Below are 25,309 nucleotides of genomic sequence, written 5' to 3'. Positions count from 1 at the left end.
TCCAGAACAAGCAGAACCAATCTTATCACTCTAAGGAATCATTTTACGTACACGTTATTGTTTTAGGCTTTTTAGAATGATTTAGAAGCACCCAGGGAGTTACTTTTCTGAAACGGAGATTCTGTCCTAAATGAAAAAATAGCATTAAGATAAAATAATTCTGAAGTCACTAGAGGTTTCCATTTTCTTCTATAAATCTCTTTTATTAATTCACTCCTAGCTATTCTTTTAAGATCCTGCAATACTCCCTTTAAAATGTAGAGGGAATTTACGTAAGTGAAAGAACTATTGTTTCGCTTCCCGTTCTTGTCAGCTGCAAGCCACAAAGATTTTGTAATTACAATTAAGCCAGCCGTAGATTGCGTTATCTACAGTATCAGATGGGCACAGGAACTTTCCTTTACAGACGGGCGGTGAGTGTGCGTTGCTTTATCAGGTTCGTCCGTGTGAATGGAGGATGAGTGAAGGCAGGCCGTTGCCCAACACATGATCCCCGTGTTCCAGAAGATGCTCATTGTGGGCTTCACAATAGCCGGTACTGGTTTTCCCCTCCGAGGACATCGGTCTGTGCTTACGTGCACATAAAACCTTAAATTAATTCCTTTAATAAGGCCCTGTTTATAGTGTGATTATGCATCCACGTAAATTGTTGAATAATTAATACAAAATGGTGTTCTCTTGTTTAGGCTTGTTGTTAAATGCTCATATATCATATTTCCCTGTTGATACCCAAGTGCTGCTTTGGAGAATTTTGGCTCCTTCATAGGCTAGGGCAGTGATGGTCCCCTTGTACTGGGCACTGGTGAGGCCCCGCCTCGAGTGCTGTGTCCAGTTTTGGGCCCCTCACCACAAAAAAAGCCATTGAGGTGCTGGAGCGTGTCCAGAGAAGGGCACCGGAGCTGGTGAGGGGTCTGGAGCACAAGTCTTGTGAGGAGCAGCTGAGGGAGCTGGGGGTGTTCAGCCTGGAGAAAAGGAGGCTGAGGGGAGACCTTCTCGCTCTCTGCAACTCCCTGAAAGGAGGGGGTAGCCAGGGGGGGTCAGGCTCTTCTCCCAAGGAACAGGCGGTAGGACAAGAGGAAACAGCCTCAAGTTGTGCTGGGGGAGGTTTAGGATGGATATTAGGAGAAATTTCTTCCCCAAAAGGGTTGTCACGCATCGGAAGAGGCTGCCCAGGGCAGTGGTGGAGTCACCATCCCTGGAGGTGTTTAAAAGCCAGGCAGACGTGGTGCTGAGGGACATGGGGTAGTGGTGGTTTCTGTCAGCGTTAGGCTGATGGTTGGACTCAATGGTCTGAAAGGTCCCCTCCGACCTAGATGATTCTGCGATTCTATTGAATATGTGCTAACTACGGTTTTGATCATTTATATTCCAGCTGACTGTCAGTAAACATTTACAGGGAAGTGAAAAGCAGCGTCCTACTGGAAAGATGACCACTTCTGGTGGTAATTTTGTCAAAATCACAAGCAAGGGAAGTTTAGCTGGCCCAAACAGTAAGCGGTACCCTCACTGCTAGCTATGGTAGCATCTAATATTTTAAATTTCTGATCCACTGCTCGCACCCTGACAGATCACGTTACCCTTCCCACAGCCGTTCCAGGCTAACTCGAGACAAAAGAGTGGGTCTGAATCACAAACTGAGCCATGGTCACATTTGCCTGATGACAGTCAGCTCCCTCTCACCTCGTGGTTTAACCGCAAAGCAATTCCTTGTTTCAGGATTTTGCTCCAAAAAAGGCCGTTTATTTCCAAGGGGACTAAGTATTCCTCCGCGGGCAGGGAGTGTATAGCGTAAAGACAGAGCACAGCAAAGCCTGATATATAAAGCAGGGCAGCTTACTTAATTATCTTAAAGCAATAATCATTTTTCATGGGATAATAAAACCATTTCTTGATAATGCTTCTGACTTGTCAGCGAGTTTTCCTTTGGCATTTTGACAGAAACAACTTGAGAAAAGGGTTGATTGCGAAAAAATGTAGTGTGATTTTACAGATGCTCGTGAAAGGTATTTCCTGTAGAGGAGGTTACGTAGAAAAAGTCCTGGATGTATTTATATAAGGAAGTTAACAGGAGGCTGGTATCGTCGGTGCAGTGAGTGGGAGCGACTGAAAGAGAAATAATCGATGATGAAGGTTGAATGCGATGCAGTAAAACAAGGAAAATGACTGGAAAGCCAAAAAAAAAAGTCAAAATCACGGCTAGGAAGAGGACAGAGGGACAGCAGTCTAAGGGTTAAGGTAGGGGAGGAGGTACTTAACCGGAGTCCGGGCAGTCTAGTGGAGAAATCTAGTTTAAGGAGTTAACAGAGAACTTTCAAAGTGGGGGGTTTTTGTGGTTTTGTTTTGGTTTTTTTTTAGCTTTTAATAATTTTCATGTAGAAACTGTTTAGGATTTGGATGGGGCTTCAAGATTTTTCCGTCAGCTGTCATCAACCTACCCATTTTGAACAGGAAATGAAACTTTGCCATCTTGTTTCAAAGCTGTGCTGTAACACAGTCGGAACGGTTCCCTAAATCCTTGGCTCTGCCAGAAAGCACCCTCAGTGCCTCCCGGTCGCTCTGTAGCCAGCCTGGAGAAATAACCCAACTCAGGAAGCACCTGGCGTCCTCCGGTTGGGAGCAGGTGTGGCTACATTGAAAAGTTTTAACGAGAAACATGCGACATTCTGATTTTAGAAGCCATGGAGGCAGACATCTCAAACAGATCATCTGGGGGGTTTTGTTTGGTTGGGGGACTTTGTTTTTAGCAACTCCGGATTCTCTTGAAGAATGGAAGACGCAAGGGAAGAGATTCATTTTCCTTTATCTATTTATATATTGATATAACCACCCCATGTTTCAGCGAGTTGCCTGGAATTTACACATATTGACATTGAAACCACGTGAAGAGCTCACGTACCGTTTCCAAAATGGAATGCATGCGTACAGGTTTTGTCCTGTTAAATGACATATTAAGCTATAAACGTTATTGAAACTGTGGACTAAGAATATTTATAAGTTGAACGGCAGCCCGTAGGCCTTCTTTAGGCGAGAAACGGGTCTTGTGCCCCCAGAGTGGTTATTTAGGACTGGAGTGATAATGGAGTTATAGAATCGTAGAATCATCTAGGTTGCAAGGGACCTTTCAGGAACCATCAACGCAACACTGACAAAGCCACCACTACCCCATGTCCCTCAGCACCACGTCTGCCCGGCTTTTAAATCCCTCCGGGGATGGTGATTCCACCACTGTCCTGGGCAGCCTCTTCCAATGCTTGACAGCCCTTTCGGTGGAGAAATTTTTACTAATATCTGGTAATATCCTCTATCAGAGTTGGTACTGAAAGGTTCAGATGCTCCGTTGGATGATTCAAAGCAAAATCCAAAGGTTTGGTAAAATCCAAAAATCCAGGTGAATAACCGCTGCTTCATCAAAAATGAAATATCTAGTTGTCTTAGTAGATACTTCACTTTTGATTAAACTTAACCAATACGGGTTGCAAATTAAAAGCGATCATCTGGACGCATTGGAGCCAGTGGCAAAGATGAGCTGGTTTTAATCCTCTCCCAAAGCCTCTAGGAATGGGAGAGTAATTTAAGAAAGTGTTTGAGGCGCGGTCTTGCTGTAGATTTTGTTGTCTTCAAGGAACGTGGGAGGTGGTTTAGAAGAAGGCAAAACATGTTATAGTGACCATCAAGAAGGCAAAACTTGTTATAACGGTCATCGTCTGGTGGAGACTGTGAGGACTGATGTGGTGTCTCATACGTTCAACGGCAGGAGAAAACACTTCTGAGTGACTAAACTTGTAAAAGAGGTAGAAGAATTCTAAGAAGGAGATAAGACCCAAAATAGCACAAGCCCAGTAAGCGTAAGGTGGAAAATGTCGCACTGAAATTGAAGCGTAATTAAATCCTAAAAGAAGTTATTGGAAAAGTGGCTTCTAATCTATTATTTTTTGCGCATCTCAGTGTCACCCCAGAGGGAAGCAAACCTGGTAAGAGTTTTTACAGAACTGAGATGGTTTCCATAGGGTACGGCTGCCAAGTTGTGAGTTGCTTTTTATTTTTTCAGCTTCAAAAGCTTTGCTTCTCTCTTCCAACCTAAGTCCATTCGGTGCCGCTGGAGGTGTTTGCTGGGATGGATTGATGGAGGTGAGGAGCTGGTCATCAGTTGTCGTAGCCTGTGTGGGCAGTGGCTGTTGGAGCTGTACTTTTGGCACATTCTTTAGAAAACTGTCTTGCCTTGGGATCCCTTCCTGCAGCGGAATTCTGGGATGGTGCTGGTGAGCCTTTACTGGTGCTGGGGTTCACAGCGCACCTCAAAAGGCGACACGCAACGTTGGCTTTCAGCTCCTTTTGAGGGGTCAATGACTAGCTCAGGGCTCCACCAGCAACGAATGGGGTGTGCAACTGGTATGGAGGGGGAGAACTCCTCCTGAGCTGAGAAGCTCAACATGAGCTGGCAACGTGCGCTGGCAGCCCAGAAACCCCCCCACAGCCTGGGCTGCATCCCCAGCAGCGTGGGCAGCAGGGCGAGGGGGGGGATTCTGCCCCTCTGCTCCGCTCGGGGGAGACCCCCCTGCAGTGCTGCCTCCAGCTCTGGGGCCTCAGCACAAGAAGGACATGGACCTGTTGGAATGGGTCCAGCGGAGGGCCATGAAGATGATCAGAGGGCTGGAGCCCCTCTGCTGGGAGGACAGGCTGAGAGAGTTGGGGGGGTTCAGCCTGGAGAAGAGAAGGCTCCGCGGAGACCTTGGAGCCCCTTCCAGTCCCTCAAGGGGCTCCAGGAAAGCTGGGGAGGGACTCTGGATGAGGGAGGGGAGCCATGGGACGAGGGGGAAGGGGTTTCCACTGCAAGAGGGGAGATTGAGCTGAGATCTTGGGAAGAAATTCTTGGCTGTGAGGGCGGTGAGCCCCTGGCCCAGGTTGCCCAGAGAAGCTGTGGCTGCCCCATCCCTGGAGGGGTTCAAGGCCAGGTTGGCCGGGGCTTGGAGCAAGCTGGTCTGGTGGGAGGTGTCCCTGCCCAGGGCAGGGAGGTGGAACTGGGTGGTCTTTAAGGTCCCTTCCAACCCAAACCATTGTGTGATTCCCTGTGAGCGGCTCAGCAGGGAAGTGAACAGAGCTGATCCGTGTGCCATTGGAATTAGGCCACAGAAGGACATTAGGAGGCAAGAAATTCCTATTTAGCATTTACAAATTGCTGGGAAGATAATTGATTGGAAATCTGTCCGAAAAGCTCAGTCAAGGGAGGAGGAGGAGGGGGAATCCTGCAATATGATTTGTCTACCTGCTAGTTTTCATACAGGAAAAAAAGAATAAATCCGGTCTGTTCCAGTTGTTATCTCTGCTAAAAAGGCTTTATAGCTGGGATAAACCCCCGTGTCATGGAAGGGAAGCGAATATTCCCTACCAGCAGGTTCATCAGTTCCCTAGTTCATTAGATCCCTAATGCTCGATGATGGACGAACTGGAACAGCGTAGTCCAGCTGAACAAGGATATTTTGTAATGTTTTACAAATTATTGAAGCACTAGGGTAACGACTCATAGGATTTGAATGCTAATTAAAAGAAATAAGGTCTCTCTGGTATGCCCGGCGTTGCTCGTTGTTAATGGGAAGAACCTGTTCTAGTGCAACTGGTTCGTCACAACCCCGTCTGCTGGTCTGCAGAACCCCTTGGTGGCAGCATCGTCGGGACACACCGAGCAGCACCCTGCAATTAGTACCTTTAAAAAATCTTAATGGAATTCAAAAACTTCAGAAAAGTTTAAATACTGAGGTTCAAGGGCGCTAATCTCATATAACTCCAAGTTATGGCAGCTGAAAATGACCTAAAGGTACTGGAAGAAAATTGTTCTGAACGAATCGTGACAATATCCTGATTTTGGGGTGCCTAAATTTATTTGGTGAAGGTACTTTAGACTGAAGGATAAAACCAGGTACGTGGAGATAGGTAGAAATCAGGTTTCTAGTTCAAGCTGAAGAATATTAGAAATAAAATTTTTCAACTGCTCCTACCAATCAGATTGCTCAGTGGTTTATATTAGACCTTAGATATAATAATTTAATTTAATAGATGAGAACTCAGTTTAATAAAAGAGAAATTAAAAAAGATATGGAGTCCTAAGAAAAAGGTGGATAGAAGGAAGACGGCCAATCCGAGTGAGAAGCATCTTTTTTTCTCGGTAAAATCTTCACAAATATTTATGACTGTGTATACCCAAATAATCTTAACGAGTTTTAATAGCTGAGCCCCTTCTGCTTCGCTCTTCTCAACGGGCATTGATTGTATTGGATTATTATAGTGTATTTTTACGGTATCCATATGTGATTTCAGGGATGCAATTTTAAATTACATTTAAATGAAATTTAAACTAAAATCTAAATTCTGTGTATCGACATTCACATTTAGCACAGACCCTGCCGTCTAGCTGGGTCCAGCAGCCCCATTTCAAATGTGAAAGGGGATATCTGAAATAATGTTCATCAAATTAACCTTGGTGAAAGTCTCGATTTATTTAGTAGCAAAGGCTAGGTATTAAAGATAACCTTGTATCAAAGAAATCCCAAGCCTACCAGATTCTTGGAGCATCTCTTCCCATGTGATTTAAACGTTGCTTGCGCTTTACTGTGTATTGTCATTAGGACATCTGAGCAGTATTATTGGGAAATTAAGTGGGAAATTAAGTAGTTTTTAAAAAAGGTTTGATTATTAATCATAGAGCGTGCAGCACTGCTGAAATACGTTTGAAGAGAAGCTCACGTTAATGCAGTTAACATCTTTGTCGGTGACACGGACAGTGGGATTGAGTGCACCCTCAGCAAGTTTGCCGACGACACCAAGCTGTGTGGGGTGGTCAGCATGCTGGAGGGAAGGGATGCCATCCTGGACAGGCTGGAGAGGTGGGCCTGTGCGAACCTCATGAAGTTCAACCAGGCCAAGTGCAAGATCTTGCACCTGGGTCGCAGCAATCCCAAGCACAAATCCACGTTGGGCAGAGAATGGCTTGAGAGCAGCCCTGAGGAGAAGGACTTGGGGGTGCTGGTGGAAGAGAAGCTCAACATGAGCCATCAATGTGCGCTGGCAGCCCAGAAACCCCCCCCACAGCCTGGGCTGCATCCCCAGCAGCGTGGGCAGCAGGGCGAGGGGGGGGATTCTGCCCCTCTGCTCCACTCGGGGGAGACCCCCCTGCAGTGCTGCCTCCAGCTCTGGGGCCTCAGCACAAGAAGGACATGGACCTGTTGGAACGGGTCCAGCGGAGGGCCATGAAGATGATCAGAGGGCTGGAGCCCCTCTGCTGGGAGGACAGGCTGAGAGAGTTGGGGGGGTTCAGCCTGGAGAAGAGAAGGCTCTGGGGAGACCTTGGAGCCCCTTCCAGTCCTTCAAGGGGCTCCAGGAAAGCTGGGGAGGGACTCTGGATTGGGGAGGGGAGCCATGGGACGAGGGGGAAGGGGTTTCCACTGCAAGAGGGGAGATTGAGCTGAGATCTCGGGCAGAAATTCTTGGCTGTGAGGGTGGTGAGCCCCTGGCCCAGGTTGCCCAGAGAAGCTGTGGCTGCCCCATCCCTGGAGGGGTTCAAGGCCAGGTTGGATGGGGCTTGGAGCAAGCTGGGCTGGTGGGAGGTGTCCCTGCCCAGGGCAGGGGGTTGGAACTGGATGGCCTTTAAGGTCCCTTCCAACCCAAACTATTCTGTGATTCTATAGTTATGCTCCTCAGAGATGTTATGAGAATAAATGTATAGATTTAAATATAAATATATAAATAAATATATAAATATATAAATAAACATAAATATGTTTCCAGTCAGGCCATGCTGAAGAAGTCATTTAATTCAAAGATAATGCAACACCACTGGATCCCATTTTATTCACTTTTCTGCTTATTTTTATTACCCATCACTGTTGTGTATCCAAGAGTAAAAGCTTATAAAATACTGTCAGCTTCTGGAGAAAATGGTGCAACCAATGAACCCGTCAATTCTTATTTAGGAGTGCGGTTTGTAATGGGTTTTTTTGTGCCCGGCTTTGTGTTGGAGGGGGGGAGTCTGTTTAAAAGGGACAAACCTTTCACAGTGTTTTTAATTACAGACTTCAGCCCAAAATTCTCTCTCTCCTCACCCACCGATGCTTTTAAGGAGTGCGCGCATCAATTGTGAGTGTGATTCCCCTGGGAATAAATGAGAATGGACTGCTAAAAGTAATAAAGCGTAATTGGCACGTGGAATTCCCGAGCGATATTCGGGAAACAGGGATTAACCTTCTGTGCTGCGACGCAGCTGCTGTACCTTTGGCATCCCCCTGTCGTGTTTTTTCCTTTATTGCTCACGATAATTTCTTTCATTGTTCTCCAATTCTATAATTATGACGGTAATAGCAGTACTGTGACTCTGAGCCGTTTTCCTTTTAAGAACATGTTGCTCATTTGTGTAGATTACAAAAAATTCCTAAAAATAGTTTCACTTGGTTTGGTCCTTAAATTTTAGTATGACTGGTAAAAAGTGCTTAGTAATCCTTTAATAGAGTGTCTTTTCAGGAACCAGGGGTTTGCTGTGTGAAATATGCTCTGCCCTTTTCATCTTGGTTAATTAATGGACATTTTAATATAAAATTTAAAAAGCGTATTTGAATTTGAATTCAAAAAATGTCTTCCTTATCCTGAAATGTTGTCTTGTGGATTGGACGGTGGGACGTTACATTTGTAGGACCGCGTCAAACTGCCGGTTATGTCTCTTTGGCGTGATAAGAATCTGAAACGCTCAGTAATAGATAAAATGAAATTTTGAATATTGCAATGTCACCATCACCTACACCTATTCTGAGGGTGTCTTTTGAAAAGCCTGTTCCCTAATAGTGACAGGGAACTTTAAACCCATGGGCAGAAAAAAAAACCCCAAGCATATGGAAGCGATAAATCCAAATAGCAAATGGGAGCAACAGCCTGCGCTGGAGCAGAAGAGTTTTTGTTCGACAGATTTAATTGGGGATGTAGATGAAAAGCACACGGGACGAAAAAATTAACTGCTGTAAAAACGATAATAGAGATTGAATATACTGAACAACAACTGAAAACAGCAGCAGTAAAATAGATGGTTAAAAAAAAGGAGGGATGCAAAAGAGAAAATAAAAGGTCATGAGGAATGCGTATGATCAGTATCTGATTTCTTGTTTTACAATTTTTATGCATTTTATCCGCCAAGGAGGTATTTTAAACTATTAAGAAACATGGGATTTGGCGTGAAATGCATTTTCACACTCACATTTGAGTCACTTTAAGGTTTCTGTTCTTTAGTCTATACTTTTGTAGAACATAGAATGGTTTGAGACTTAGAATCATAGAATGTGTTGGGTGGGAAGGGGCCTTTAAAGGCCATCTAGTCCAACCCCCCTGCAGTGAGCAGGGACATCTTCAACTAGACCAGGTTGCTCAGAGCCTCATCAAGCCTGGCCTTGAATGTCTCCTGGGATGGGGCCTCCACCACCTCTCTGGGCAACCTGTTCCGGTGTCTCACCACCCTCATTGTGAAGAACTTCTTCCTAATGTCTGATCTAAACCTGCCCTGCTCTAGTTTAAAGCCATTGCCCCTCGTCCTGTGGCTGCATGCCCTCGCAAACAGCCCCTCCCCAGCTTTCTTGTAGGCCCCCTTGAGGGACTGGAAGGGGCTCTAAGGTCTCCCCGGAGCCTTCTCTTCTCCAGGCTGAACACCCCCAGCTCTCTCAGCCTGTCCTCACAGCAGAGGGGCTCCAGCCCTTTGATCATCTTTGTGGCCTCCAACAGGTCCATGTCCTGCTTGTGCTGAGGGCTCCAGAGCTGGACGTGGTATTCTAGGACACTTATCCAGAAGAGCCAGTGTGTCTGAGTCAGGCTGTTTCATTTTCAGTAGGAAGGCTTCTGCGGGGACTTGCTGGTCAATCCACACCTGTGACACCGTGGATCTCTGCAGTAAGGAAAAATTTCAAGAGCTTTCTTGGAGATGAGTCTGTGTTTGTGTGCGATTAACTCCTGTAGGAGCTGAGCATCGTCGTGGTTCTAACCCATGCTCGGGCAAAGTACATTTCCTGAACCCACCTTCGAAATTATGTAAAATATATATTTATTTTTTTTTTAAACTGAGCAACAAAATAATTCATTGTTGGGTACGGTTTCCTACTGAAGAAAAAATAAAGAATCCAGCTGCAACTGTCAGACATAGCACACGCTCCACTGCCGTTTGGCGATCGTGGTGATGATGATGATGATGTGGTCGGCATAAGAATCCCGGAATAGCAGAAATCAATGGCAAAAGGCTGAACGAATTAAATATCCATTTTTGTGCTTGAAGGAAGCCAAATGTTGTTGGCAGGAACAGTCTAGGTGCGGAGGTGACGTGACAGTGACAGTCTGCCACGAAGCTGCCTTCTGAGTGTTGGATTCGAGCCAGAGGTGGTTTTTTTTTCCCCAAGAATGAGGAAGTACAAAAGCGAAGCCGATTGCGCCAGGGCAATTTAGTGAAAATGTGTCATGTCCGAAGAAGGATCGATCCCCTTGGGATTTATTCCAGTGCCACGAAAGAAAAAGCAAAATAGGTCCAAGAAGTCTTCGGAGATGATATTTAAAAACTTTAGCAAAAGTATGTGTATTTCTAGACTATAAAGAATCTGTTCTTATCTTCCATGGGGTTTTTTTAAGCTTTATACAGTAGAATTTTTGAAGGTCTGATTTTTCCATTGTTAGGGCAATCTTGCATCAGGGTATTCCCACTGATTTAAGTGGAATTATTCTTGAACTCTGAAGTGTTCGTTTAATGCTGTCTTCGTTGGGTGACTCTCATGCCCTTGTGGGGCCAAGAATTATTTATATTATTGATAGAAAAAATTTGCAAAGGAGACTTCCTTCGGTGCCTGTGGCCACCTACCCGTGGTCACCTGGGACAACTACAGGGCGCTGCCATGAGATCGGTGGGGGCAGATCTAGAAGGACTACTTAATATCATCATTAATTTTGCTTATAATTGTTTTAAAGGGACACTGTGGATTCGGGGAGGGTGACGGGCATCTGCTGGCGGTCATTTCATGTTTTTTCTGGGCTGAGAATAGACTTCAGTGTACCGGCCACAAAGGTTTTGTCATTAAAAACAATGACCCTGCCTAAATTGTAAAGGAACAAAATGATGTGCAGAACAATCATCAAGTGACTAATGAAACCAAACAAAGAACTTGCAAACAAGCCCGAAACTATTGACACTAGAAAATACAAAGCTCTGGGGTAAGGGAAAGTGCAAAGTGTGTTTATGGGCGCTGAGCCGAAAGGCAGGCAAACAGAAGTCAGGGCACTTCTTGTCTTCTACTGTTTATTATCCTCATGTTGGCCATGATGAAAGCTCCTTCTCTACGCTGGGGGAAAAGATGAGGAAACTAAAATCGCTTCTCCAACCTTTGTTGATTTAACTCGACACTCTATACGTTTTTGCAGCCTTTTTCATCATATTCTCTTCCTGCCTTTTGGTCTGCTTTTTTTATTTCCACTTGTTCCCAGATTTATTTATTTTTTTCATTTCTCCGCTCCTGAGCGGTATGGATATGTCCCTGCAATATCTCTCGCTTCCTCGTTCACAGCTGGCTGCTTAAGAATGTACTTCTGAAGAACATGCAGTCACGCAGGATGTTGATAGAAGAAAAAGAAAATAAAAAGGAACAGGAGAAGCTAATTAGTCTGACAGCGACAGTAGAGTGAGACAGTCGTAAAAAGTCCTTAAAATTATTTTCTATCCTTCTATCCTATTTCTATCCTTCTGCAAGAAGGAGCAGAAGCCAGAGAGGTGGCAGACGGTCTTTCTGTAGGGACTCTGGAGTTATTGGGCCAGAACCTTCTTTGTTTCAAGGAGACATGAACAGATTGGTGGCTGGGGAGGTAGAAGAGTTTGCTATAAGTGCAGTAAGGACTAGAAGAGTAAAAATGTCTGGGGGTTACTACCCTTTTTGTTTGTTTTGGCTGGTACTTTGTGTTTGACAATGTTTGGTGTTCAAAGAAACTAAGTGCTGCAGAAGTTGAGGGCAACCGAGGTGCCCAGGACACTTGTCTGTCCACCTGTACTTCACAGTTGGTACCTACTGAAATGCTTCCAGAGTAGAGCTGAAGACGCCAGGTTACAGAGGAAGCCATCAAAAGCAGTTTTAATATGGGCTGAGGAGTTGGGGGAGTTCAGCCCGGAGAAGAGAAGGCTCCGGGGAGACCTTTGAGCCCCTTCCAGTCCCTCAAGCGGCTCCAGGAAAGCTGGGGAGGGACTCTGGATGAGGGAGGGGAGCCATGGGACGAGGGGGAGTGGCTTTAAACAAAAAGAGGAGAGATTCAGACTTGATCTAATGAAGAAATGTTTTACCCTGAGGGTGGTGAAACAATGGCCCAGGTTGCCCAGAGAGGTGGGAGATGCCCCATCCCTGGAGGTGTTCAAGGCCAGGTTCGACAGGGCTTTGAGCAACCTGATCTGGTGGGAGGTGTCCCTGCCCAGGGCAGGGAGTTGGACTAGATCACCTTTAAAGTTCCCTTCCCACCCAAACTATGATTCCATCATTGAGAAATTCAAGTAAAAGTAGAGTGGTTTTGCTGCAGTATTTAATTTTTACAAAGTGTTGAAGGGACCAGCATGAGCAGAGCACCAATAATCTGCAAAGAAATGCACACCTTGGGTAAGGAACCAATGCTGGTGGAACCCTAGTGTTATTTCGAAAGCTCTTCCCTCTTTCCCTCCCGGGGAGCTGCATGACAACAGTCATCTACGAAAACGCAGGAATTTCAGTCCCATCCTCCTTTTTACACTTGCTGCTTTGGAGTGCTCCCAGCTGTCGTAGCTCTGCGTTTTGAGTAGCACCCACCTGCCCCAAATTAACTGGAGTCTTTCCTCGCTCTGTCCAGGTGTGTCGTCTTTAGGATAGTTGTGTTTCCCTTCTGTAGAACCCCACTGAATTCCAGATGTTCTCAGGCAGTGTTCTAGTTCTCTAGCTAGTGTTACTTCACTGAGAGTAAGTTGGACCCTGACCTCACTATGAAGGAGGTTTGTCACTACAGAAGCTTTGGCTGTGCAGGTTTCTCCTGGGATATGGAGAATTTTTTGGCCTTAGCTTAGTACTATTTTGCATGGGATGCAAACTGTGGGGCTGTGCTGCTGTTGTCTAACTCGAATTCTGAATTTCCAGAGCTAATCTTGGATGATCATAGAGTCACAGAATGGTTTGGGTTGGAAGGGACCTTAAAGATCATCTAGTTCCACCCCGCTGCCCTGGGCAGGGACACCTCCCACCAGACCAGCTTGCTCCAAGCCCCGGCCAACCTGGCCTTGAACCCCTCCAGGGATGGGGCAGCCACAGCTTCTCTGGGCAACCTGGGCCAGGGGCTCACCGACCTCACAGCCAAGAATTTCTGCCTCAGATCTCAGCTCAATCTCCCCTCTTGCAGTGGAAACCCCTTCCCCCTCGTCCCATGGCTCCCCTCCCTCATCCAGAGTCCCTCCCCAGCTTTCCTGGAGCCCCTTGAGGGGCTGGAAGGGGCTCCAAGGTCTCCGCGGAGCCTTCTCTTCTCCAGGCTGAACGCCCCCAACTCTCTCAGCCCGTCCTCCCAGCAGAGGGGCTCCAGCCCTCCCAGCATCTCCGGGGCCTCCTCTGGCCCCGCTCCAACAGCTCTGTGTCTCTCCTGTCCTTTCTCCTTGTAGGCTGAGAAAATCCAGTACTAACTTTTTGATCCAGCAGAGAGGGTAGGGTTTTGTTCTCAGCTTTTCTCTGCGGCTTTCTCTTCTTTCACGTACGGTTTAGCGGAAAAAGAGGATTTTTATCAAACGCTGAGCCGGTACAGGCAGCAGGCTTCCCGTCATTTTTATGTCAGGCGTCACACTTCAACCTCGTGATGGGTGCAGACGCTGCGCAATTGTTCCTCCAGGATTGCGACGACTGACAACTGCAGGAACTCGCACTAGTTTTATGTCAGCAGATAGAGGGTTGCTGCAGGTGAGTGGTTCAGGGACACTTCTCTCGCTTTGATCTTGGGTTTGTGTGTAATTTAGATCTAGAAGTTGCGTTTTGTTGACAAATACTCGGAGACTTGATTTACTTTTATGTTCGTTGCCTTGATGGAGGAGAAGGGTATTTCAGCAGTGACAAATACTGCGGTGATGGAAGAATTTAAAAAGACTTAAAGAAAAGCGGGTCCTCTTCTGTGTTAGGAGAAATTGGTGCCTAGAATAAATTATTATGAGGAATCAGCATTTTTAAGGGAAAATCACTGTGGAATGTAACCGTTAATTGAAAAGGATGGGTTTTCCTGACCTTCCTTCCTTTCTTCTCCCAACGTCCTTGGGAAATGCGTGTCACTGATCCAAATACTGCTGAGTTGGGCAAAGCCAGCTGATTCAAGTTGTTGACTTTATTACTTCTGAGTTTTAGGCGAGTTTTTAAAACACTCTGTCCTTCACTGTCAAATAATCTGAGATCCATTGCCACACTTGGGATAAAATAGATCCGAACTACTTTTGTTTTAACCTCTCGGAGACCCAGAAGGATGCTTAAGCTAATAGTAAAAACTCCTGTTAACAATTTAGCTATTATTGTAACTTTCCTTTTGATGTTCCTTTTTATATTCGGAGGTATTTGCATATAAAAATTAAAACGCTTGGGGTCTCATTTGCCAAAATCATTCAACTGAAAATTCCCAGACTGCATCATCCGTGAGATCGCACTGTTTATTTAATGGATTATAGGCATAAGTTTTAAACACAAGCACTCAAAAAGCTTCCCTCAGCATGCATTGTTAGGTAATTCATATTGTTATTTTTTAATGTTAAGTAAGACAAAGTTTAGAATCATGTTACAGAAAATACGGGGTGAAAAATAAGAGTCCCTGGTCTTAATGGGTTACAGGTTGTTTTCAGAACAGACCAGATGAGGGATAGATAAAACAGGGTTTCTAATGGAAATGAGAATAAGGTGGTGTAAGAATTAGGTTTTAATTTTTAATAGGCCACCAAAAATAAAGAGAAGGCGCCTGCGATACGGATCTCCCTTTTTATTTGAGGGGTTGGCTTTGATTACTACGCAGGAAAGTATGTCGCATTCCCGTGATGCAACCCCATTGACTTCATAGAATCATAGAATCGTTAGGGCTGGAAGGGACCTTAAAGATCATCTAGTTCCAACCCCCCTGCTTCGTGGAAAACTATCACTCCGCAAACACAATGATTTTTGTTCACTTCATTTAAAACTTTCCCTTATCTTTTCATTTTCCGCCTGTCGTGTGGGTGGGGCAGGGTCAGGTCTAATTTTGATCTGTTCCCTCCACCCATGTAAGGAAATTCTTGGCCTTCAACATCAGCTCTATTGTTTCCGGCAAAGTGGTGGCAGCTTACGAAGTGTTTGTCAAGGTTTTTAATGCTGGGCGTAGGCAAAATTAGCACAGGTAGAGTGTTGAGTTGCATCAACTCAAGAAAAGGTGGACGTTTACAAATGAAAACGTCATTTGATCCGCGATGGTTGTCTTATTGAAAGAGTGGGGTTCCAGGGAGGGTTAGGGCATTCAAAAATATCTAAACATATAAGTGCTAGTGTTTAAAAATATGAAATTATTTCTAGGCAGTGGTGATTCAGATGAGATTAGTGTAAGTTAGTTGATGAAAACCCACATGGTGTTGTAAGTGTGGTTTTAATTGCGGGTTTTTAACTTAGTACTGTAGGGTCCAGGTTTTGGTACCCGGTGGATTCAGATCCCTAAATGGGAGGTTTAATTCAAACACTTGAGTTTAAACTGTTAAAATGTCACGCAGAGCTTCAGCACAGCTTAGCAGTTTCTGTGCAAGACAGACATGAGTAGAATAACAGGAATATTTCACAAATAAATGAGAGAAAATGGAAGACCCGCCTTGGTGCCTTTCCATGATTCTGGTCTTGCATTACGCACGGGTCAAATAATTTCCTTGTTTTTCCTTTGGGATCTGAGAAGGAATGAGTCTTTTAAAATAAAAAAAATGCAAGTAGTTTAGCCTGTTCTCTGTCTTCTCCAAGAAATTGAAGTGGTAATTTTTAGATAAGTGGGACTATACCTGTAAATGCTCTAGTGAAGAGACCTCAAAGTTGCATGAAGGAAAGCGATACGTTCAGCACTGTCTTTTCTACTTCGTGTGTTATCAGCAGAGATTAAGAACGATGGCCCAAAGGCACTAACAATATCTAAAGTAGTTTTATTTGCGTCTTTGCCTTTGAGGAAATCTCAATGAATGAATAAAGCTGGTGCGTATGAGAGTAGAGTAGAGTAGAGTAGAGTAGAGTAGAGTAGAGTAGAGTAGAGTAGAGTAGAGTAGAGTAGAGGAACGGAACAGAACAGAATAGAATAGAATAAAATAAAATAGAATAAAATAGAATAGAATAGGAGTTAGTTCCTAAAATGTTAAATATAATCCCTTGAATTAAAAAAGGAAAACCTTCTCAAAATGATGATCAAAATTGGGAGTGAAATTTTGTTCCTCGGAAAACTATGTTATGTCATACTTGAAACTTTATGTTGAAATCAGAAAAATGTGCTCGCCACCCCCACCATGTCATTTTATTGATTTGAATTAACGTATAGGGGTTTTTATAAAAATACACTTTAATTTGGTTGTGTATCCGTTGCCTTAGTTAACAGATTCAATTTTTGTCAGGCCTAATTTCAGCCATTATCTGCTAAAGCTTGGGCTCAGGTGGAGAAATAGTTTTTTACCTTTAGTATGACAGTTTCACTCTAAAGAAATTATTTCTTAAAAAACATTGGCTTTTTTCCTATCCTTGGAAATGGTAATTCCGTGATACTTAACTTCATATTATCATAGTTTTAATGTTGGGTTTGTTAAAAAAAACCCACTTAAATCTTGATTTTCTTTTGAGGCTGGAAAAAAGACAGGTTTTTCAGTCTGATGGTAATACAGTAAGTGATTTAGTAATCTTCTGAGATTCAGAACGAGAACAAAAGCCATTGTAGTGAAATAATGTCTGTTGGGGTTTTTTGATTTTATTTTTTGGGCTTTTTTTTTTTCAGTTTCCTCTTCCAAGTGGAGCGATCAGAAATTTTGAAAAGACTTTTTCTTTCAAACCTAAATTGGGGTGTTCGGTGGTTCGGGTCAGAGTGTTTGTCAGGAAATGAGATTCAGATTCGGTATTACAAAATCCCGCATGAATATTAATTTATTATTGTATAGTTCAGCAAACTCACATCTTTTGTTTTAGTATTAACATATCCAGCTTGATAGAATAATTGCCATTTTATAGAATGAATAGCTACATTATCATTGAAAGCAATTTGTACCCAACCAACTCTCTCGTCCTGTAACTGATGGGATGGAATTGTCGCTTTTTCTGTGCAACGCTGAGTTTTTTAGCGGGTGCTGGAGCTGTGGGTTTTCCTTGGCTGAGAAATGTGCCCGTGTCGCATCACGCCGCCTTTAATAACGGCGATTCTGGCAGCTCTCGGCGGTATTTAAGAACTTCATATTGAAACTGCTTTTAATTAATGAAAGGAAAAAGGCAGTTTTCACACGCTGACAGATTTGTACGCTTCCTTATGTTTTGCCATGCTTTGCTTTGGTGTTCTTTCCTATGTATCTTATCTATCGCACTGGGAGGGTACTTTGACAGCGCAGCACGACGCTTCAGAGCTGTGGTCATTGCAAGAGGAGCGAGGGAAAAATGAAATTGAAGATTATATATCTTTTTATATTCTTAGAACTATAGAATACAGCTGTAGAGAGAAAAGTTTCATTCCTAGGGCTCGGTAGATAAGAGTTGCAGAGAATAAAAACATGTTGAGTTGAGATGGGTTTCATCTCACCCAGCTTTCTGTGACCGAGGTAGACATCTAAGCTAATTGTCTGGGTGCTATTACCGGGCAGTGAAGAGGAAGAGGCACTTTGCATGCTGCGTTTCATCTGACCTATTTTAGCCATCTATCTTAGAGGGAGATGAATCGCACCCCAGCAGTCCCAGCTTCTCTCCATTGACTCCAAAAAGGACCTAGAGTGACAAATTCCGGCGTAGAAGTCTGAAGTTAAACGACGTGAATCCCTCCTGCTGGGTTGAACACCAAGCGAACATACGGGCTTGATACGAAGGCAGGGGGATTGAACTGAAATACTGCTTTCTAGCACACTGGAATTAAAAATACCAGAGCTGCTTTGCAGACTGAGCATTTATAATTGCTTTGTCAAGTAGAGAGTTTGCTCTCTACAACTCCCTGAAAGGAGGGGGTAGCCAGGGGGGGTCGGGCTCTTCTCCCAAGGAACAGGCCCTGGGACAAGAGGAAACGGCCTCAAGTTGCGCCAGGGGAGGTTTCAGATGGATATTAGGAGAAATTTCTTCCCCGAAAGGGTTGTCAAGCACTGGAAGAGGCTGCCCAGGGCAGTGGTGGAGTCGCCATCCCTGGAGGGATTTAAAAGCCGAGCAGACATTGATTCTGTTGGGGCAGAAACCATTTCTTAAGGCTTGTGCGATTTCACCTTTCCCCCCTCCCTGACTTTTCAAAATGATTGAAATAATCAAATGCAGTTTTATATGGCAACGCGCCCTTGAATCAGTTGAGACCTGAAATACACTGTTTCAATGAATCTACTATTTCAATGATTACCTGTGAAACCTGGTATATACTATTTAAATGAGTATTTGTGAAATTTAAGTGAAATCGTCAGTCACTTGCAAAGTCAGACAGGTATAATACAGAACGTGCATTAAACCTACGTGTGACCTAGGCCATGAGATGTGGGTTTATGGCTCTGGTTGCAACAGGGCTCTTGAGTAGGAGCTTTGATGTCGTACGGACATTTTTGTTACATATTTGGCAATTCTGTGCACCGAAGAGGTGTGTTGTGCTTACGCAGAATGGCTGGTATTGATTAGCAGGTTTTAATTAGCAAATAGCTGTGTATCTGAAGCATACAGATGTTGAGTGTCTTGGTAATGTCATTTGGAGTGTGGTCCAGTGGCTCAAGGAGTGCTCTGCCTGCTCCAAGCCCCGTATCCTTGAGGTGACCAGGTCCCTTCCTTGGCATAAAAGCCATTTCCCTGAGCGTATTCCCTTATCCCGGCCTGACCTCACTGTTCCGCTGTGGCCGCGTTACACAACTGGATGAAAATCATTTATTATAACGCGACATTGTTACGGTGCTCTGTGGTGCCACCTAATGGAAATAAAGCACGGCCATTCCTCCTTGTCAACAGTGAAGGATGTCCTCTTGTCACCATCCAGTCTGATTTTTATAGGTGAATATGTGTTAAAAGAAATTATGGGGGCATCTTACAAACCTAGACATGAATATTAATAAATCCTATTCCAAAGTACGCATCGCTTTTCTTAATTTCTTTCTGAATTTCCTCTAATTCTTTCCCTCATACAGGCTCTTGACGGCAATGTATATGATCACCTGAAGGATTATTTAATGGCATTCAGCAGGACTGAGCTAGAGACATGCCAAGCTGTACAAAACACCTTCCAGTTTTTACTGGAGACTTCCAGCAGGGTAAGTTTTAACTGAATGAACCATTGTAACCGAATCCTTACAGCACATAGAGGTTCCCAGGCTTAAGATTGGCTTCCAAAAGAATGACAGAGCGGAATGGTTATTATTTTTGGTTCCTCATGAGTGGTATTGGGTTAAAAGAAACTAGGCGGTTTTCTTGGGGAGAATTTTTCCTGTTGCCACCCAGATTGCATTCTCATCAGCGCGTTTACACGGTACCAGATCTTCAGAGAACAGCAATCAAGAGACGTTCCGTTATGTTCATTCTGCATGTTTGGGAAGAGAAATCGCAGCTGAGTTCTGCGCTGGGTAATCTGGAACCGCGTTAGTCATCCGTCCCAGTAACGCCCTGTGAAACTCTTTGGATCGTTTCTTAATAATTGACTGTCAACTTAAAAACCAAAGTATTGCGGCGTTTTCTCCCTGGAATGGAGAATGGCAAACACAGAAAACAGATTTGAGTCTTGTCATAGACGTGGTTTGTTTGCTCTGTCGAGCAGCCAGAATCAGGAATACGCGATCGCTTCCGGGGTAATTTTGATACTTAAATAATTCATCTGCTGGGCTAAAAAATAATAATAATTGCCGTTGAGCTCAAACGAGCTGCTCTGGGGCTGTCATAATATTCCTTTATAAGCATACCTTAGCCACCCGCACAGAAGCAGAACTCATTTATGCTGGGACTTAACGTAGAAACAACATATTTAACACGTTCCTTATTCACCTGCGAGGGTGCTAACTCACACCTTACTAGATACAAAGTGAGTGGATTAAAAATCGGCTTCACGCTAGCTCGTCTTTGAATTTCCTTGGCAGCAGCGGGAAAGATAATGAAAATAGTATTTTTTTTCTTCTGTTGGAAAAGGACTTTCACTAATTTACCTTGGCCTGTTATCATTCAGGTCGGTTGCATCCAGTGCTCAGCAGCACCGGTTTTCTTGCAGTTCAAGAATGCAGAGCAGAAAAATTTGTATTATGTGACTACTGAAAACGTGCGTCTTGCTCTGAAATACTAAACACATCAATCGGCGGCTCATTCCACAGACGCAGGCTTTGCTCAGCCTTTCTTTGGAATTTTAAGTTAACTTACTTCCTGTAAGTCCACGTTGCAGGAATTGACTCAGACAGGGGAGGTGAATCCGGAGTCGAAACTGGGTATCAAAAGCTGTGCGTGTGTTTCAGAAGCAGCTCGGGTGTTAAACGTGTAACAGATTTGTTAGCAATTTAGTAATTTGGAATAAAACCCAGCTTGCCATCAAAGCAAAGATTTTCAATATTTATTGTGGGTTTTTTTTTATGCTTCACCTGTTCTTTGTTAGTTTTAAGATCAGAAGCTTGCCAAGCTACGCTTAGAAAAGGCGCTTCAGATCATTGGTAGAAACGCTTTAGTTTTTCCAGCTGAGCTGTATTGCTGTTCACAGGATGGAATTAAATTATAGTTGTGTTAGAATGAGACAAGTTGCTTGAGCGCGGGAGAGCCGGAGGGGGCTGCTCCGGGTGGGCAGGGCTGTGTTGTATCCGGCTGCCTAGGGGATAGTTGGTCACCTAATGCTAATGCAGATGGAGGGAAACATCTCCAAAACAAGTTTTTCTGTATAAAATGAAGGTTTTTCACAATTTGTCATAGCATCGTTTGTTGCAGCTTTGGAGGTTTTATTACTGTGAGGTTGGGATGACTCATGGCGTTCCTCTGGCACAAAAGTGGTCATAGAATCACAGAGTGGTTTGGGTTGGAAGGGACCTTAAAGATCTCCCAGTTCCAACCCCCCTGCCCTGGGCAGGGACATCTCTGACCAGCCCAGGTTGCTCCAAGCCCCGTCCAGCCTGGCCTTGAACCCCTCCAGGGATGGGGCAGCCACAGCTTCTCTGGGCAACCTGGGCCAGGGGCTCACCGCCCTCACAGCCAAGAATTTCTGCCTCAGATCTCAGCTCATCTCCCCTCTTGCAGTGGAAAACCCTTCCCCCTCGTCCCATGGCTCCCCTCCCTCATCCAGAGTCCCTCCCCAGCTTTCCTGGAGCCCCTTGAGGGACTTTCAGTTTGAAGCCATCACCCCTTGCCCTATCACTACATGATCCGTGGGCTGGAGCCCCTCTGCTGGGAGGACGGGCTGAGAGAGTTGGGGGGGTTCAGCCTGGAGAAGAGAAGGCTCCGGGGAGACCTTGGAGCCCCTTCCAGTCCCTCAAGGGGCTCCAGGAAAGCTGGGGAGGGACTCTGGATGAGGGAGGGGAGCCATGGGACGAGGGGGAAGGGGTTTCCACTGCAAGAGGGGAGATTGAGCTGAGATCTGAGGCAGAAATTCTTGGCTGTGAGGGTGGTGAGCCCCTGGCCCAGGTTGCCCAGAGAAGCTGTGGCTGCCCCATCCCTGGAGGGGTTCAAGGCCAGGCTGGACGGGGCTTGGAGCAACCTGGTCTGGTGGGAGGTGTCCCTGCCCAGGGCAGGGGGGTGGAACTGGGTGGTCTTTAAGGTCCCTTCCAACCCAAACCATTCTGTGATTCTATGAAATATTACCCTCTGACGCTGAACATATGAAAAATGCAATTTAACTTCCTTTTCAATTGAACAGTCTTATTCAAGACTTGTACTTGCACTTCTCTTTTGGAGAAAATATGATTTTTTTTGGAACATTTTCTGAAATTCCATTTGCTCTTTTGAATAACATTTCTGTGATGTTTCTGGTAAGGACCTTCACCGTCCTAGGGCAAATAAGTTCATTTGTGCCCATTTCTGACTATGCCTTCATTCTGCATATGCTATGTATTTAACGCTTGATTTCAGGTCTATTTTAACATGTCTATTGACATTGACTTCATAAAGAAACTGCCTGGGAACATTGACTTGATTTCTGAATTGCAGGAAATCCAGTCGGAAAAGTTGCTGCTTAATCCTGAAAATACTGTGTTGCTTTGGAGTCTTTTTATTTTCATTTTAACAATTGTCAAATACATTGTGCAAAAAGTGGGATATTAATTTGCTGGACTTGCAAACTCTCCCAAGTCTCACGTTATAACAGTTGTTTTCATTTATAACTAAATATTGTTGTTTCAAGGGAAAATTTCTCAGGACATCTAAGTTTAAGTGTTTAACAGAAGGAATTTCGATGCCACGGTCAGTGCGGGGCATCGTCTGAAGCTTCAGGCGAGTCCTCCTTCCATATTTTCCAAATTTCTATTTCTGGGAATAAATACAGCTTCCCCGTATGCCTTCTCGCTCTGTTTTCTACACGTTTGAATGTGTTTACGTTCAACTGCTCGAATTGGCACAGTAATTATGTGCTTTACTGTTTTAAATAAGTGCGTTATTGGCCCTGGAGGACTATTTACTTTCTAAAACTGAAGATTAATTTTTTACAGTTCGGTACTTGGGTAACACAAGCATCAACATTTTGATACGTGAGAGAACACGTTGTATTTACCATTGTAGGTTCAGTGTAATCAGAGTTCTCGCTCCCATACAGCATTGCTGCTCTTTCTGGATAAATACCGTCTTTATTGTACATTTCTGTACATTGAAACCCTCCTTTTGGCAGTAGATTTTTATCATTTCATGCTGCTATTTACGCGTTTTCATCAATGGAAGAAGCAGCGAATGCGCCGCAGAGTTCTTCGAGCAGTGATACTGTTTCTTCGTATCGCGGTCACTGAGTTTTTCTTTGTCAATACGTGTAAATTGTGACATAAGGGATTTGTTTAGGGAGATGTGTCCTGCTATGTGAAATGTACCATTAAACAAATTTAGGAGCTGAAGTAGTTTTGCTTTAGCAAAATGGAAGCTGTGAGAGTTGTCTCTGAAAGCAATTTAATAGGAAGAGGTTAATTGTGCAAGTGATTTTCTACGCGTTATCCCAAATAGTCTTTCCAGCTCCTGCAACTAATAATTTGTGTAAAAAGATGACATTTCAGCTTAAGAAAGAGCTGTGCGCAAGAAATTATCCGCAAGGGGAGAGAAAAATGTTTATGGTAGTGACACCGCATACTGTATATGGATAATTGGCTCCCCCCCCCCGCCCCCATTTTGCCCTTGTGGGATTTTTCCGCGGTTAAAGCCAGATATTTTTGGGCTCTTTGGCGTGTCCTACCAGTTGCTTCTGAAAAACTGTGGGTTTTACTGCCTGGCATCAGGTCCTGAATTTCGTTCCGTTGCATTCGAGGTTCTGTCTCTGAAATAGTGGACTAATTTTACTGTCGCATGTTTTTAGGTTTACAAAATAACAGGCCGTTTGTTATTTTCCTCAGGTGGTGCGGGATTACAATCTCCAGCTGTTCCTACAGGAGAACTCCGTCTTTCACAAACCGCAGCCTTTCCAGTTCCAACCGAGTGACAGTGACACTGTAAGAACCCCGCTGAATTCCTTCATTTCTTTGTTCTCCCTCTATTTTTAAGAATGTTGTTATAAATGGTAAGAGAAGAGCTCTCCCTGGTATCCTGGGCTAGTTTAACCTCGTGCTATATATTTGGAAAAAGAAAGGGAAAGTGGCCTGATTCCACCAGCTCTGCCAGCGGTAGGTGGGTGATGGAAACAAAAGCGTGAAACGAGCTCAACGTCATCCACAGAAGAGCACAATCTTTTTTTTTTATTGCCAGATTGTGACTAGCAGTCACGTGTTTCTCTGCTTTTAGGGCAATTCTTGCTACTTTTTTTTAGCTTCTTATAGTGCTGGTGAGATTTCTCATAACATTCCCTAATAGCGGGCGACAACACGCGTGATGCTGTGCCAAATTAAGTGTCCGTGTACCTCTAAACTACTCAATGAATATTTAGACATACATAGAAGAAGTTATTGATTTAGAAAGAACACATTGCATTCCAAAATAATCTCAGAAATTGTTTGCTTGGTGCCCATGTTGCTTCTGAAGCAATCGTTAATGACATTAAAATTGAGTAAATCATAGTATTGGAAGAGGCTGCCCAGGGCAGTGGTGGAGTCGCCGTCCCCAGAGGGATTTAAAAGCCGGGCAGACGTGGTGCTGAGGGACATGGGGGAGTGGTGGCTTTGTCAGTGTTGGGTTGATGGTTGGACTCAATGATCTGAAAGGTCCCTTCCAGCCTGGACAGTTCTATGGTTCTATGATAGTATGTAAATACATTTCCAAACAACACTTTAATGAAATCGGGTTGTTGATGTCCCACTGACGTTACTAATGTTATTTTAAGAAATAACAATTTAAGTCTAGATGTTTAAAAAAGTTAACCTTGTGCAGCTTTTTATTACTTGAATGCATTCATAAACTGACTTGGACAGGTATGTCTTGATCTCCAGTTCAGGTGATTAAATTCAAGAACCCTGTTAATAGATATTTAGACATTAGGAAGAAGTTCTTTCCAATGAGGGTGGTGAGACACTGGCCCAGGTTGCCCAGAGAGGTGGTGGAGGCCCCATCCCAGGAGACATTCAAGGCCGGGCTTGATGAGGCTCTGAGCAACCTGGTCTAGTTGAAGATGTCCCTGCTCACTGCAGGGGGGTGGGACTAGATGGCCTTTAAAGGTCCCTTCCAACCCAACACGTTCTATGATGATTCTGTGATATTTAAGGTGATTTTTCCAGAAATTCTGACACTTATAACACGCTTTCCCTTGTCTTTCCTTTTTAACAAACTGTGAGTTTGCTTTTTCTTCCAGCTCCTTTGTAGAGGGTGACTTACTTCCATAAAGTTTGAGGTTGTTAATAGAGCGAGCGGAATCTTTCTAACTTTTGCCCTGCTTTTCTAACCTTCGCTGCTGTGTGTTTTCCTCCCTGCGCCATCTCTGCATCCAGAGTTTTAACGCCGTTCAGCTGGTGGATATTGAGCCCTCCCCTGTCAGTGCCATGAGAATGACTATAGCAGAGGTATATGGG

The 25,309-nt window shown here is 44.3% G+C and overlaps 1 protein-coding gene across 2 annotated transcripts in view; it reads left to right on the top strand.

Annotated features, from left to right (window-relative positions):
• Positions 1 to 25,309, top strand: part of FCHSD2 (FCH and double SH3 domains 2) — a 178,984-nt gene that overhangs the window by 109,881 nt on the left and 43,794 nt on the right. Inside the window, exons 9-11 of one of the 2 annotated variants that reach the window (XM_063327329.1) lie at positions 19,352 to 19,474; positions 23,708 to 23,803; positions 25,229 to 25,300. In XM_063327329.1, the coding sequence (XP_063183399.1) occupies positions 19,352 to 19,474; positions 23,708 to 23,803; positions 25,229 to 25,300 (291 nt within the window). The remainder of the gene's footprint in view (positions 1 to 19,351; positions 19,475 to 23,707; positions 23,804 to 25,228; positions 25,301 to 25,309) is intronic. The other variant, XM_063327340.1, reaches the window with a different exon arrangement.

This window comes from Chroicocephalus ridibundus, chromosome 1 (genome assembly GCF_963924245.1).
Source record: "Chroicocephalus ridibundus chromosome 1, bChrRid1.1, whole genome shotgun sequence".
Classification (NCBI taxonomy): domain Eukaryota; kingdom Metazoa; phylum Chordata; class Aves; order Charadriiformes; family Laridae; genus Chroicocephalus; species Chroicocephalus ridibundus.
This window is presented reverse-complemented; position numbering and strand designations above follow the sequence as displayed.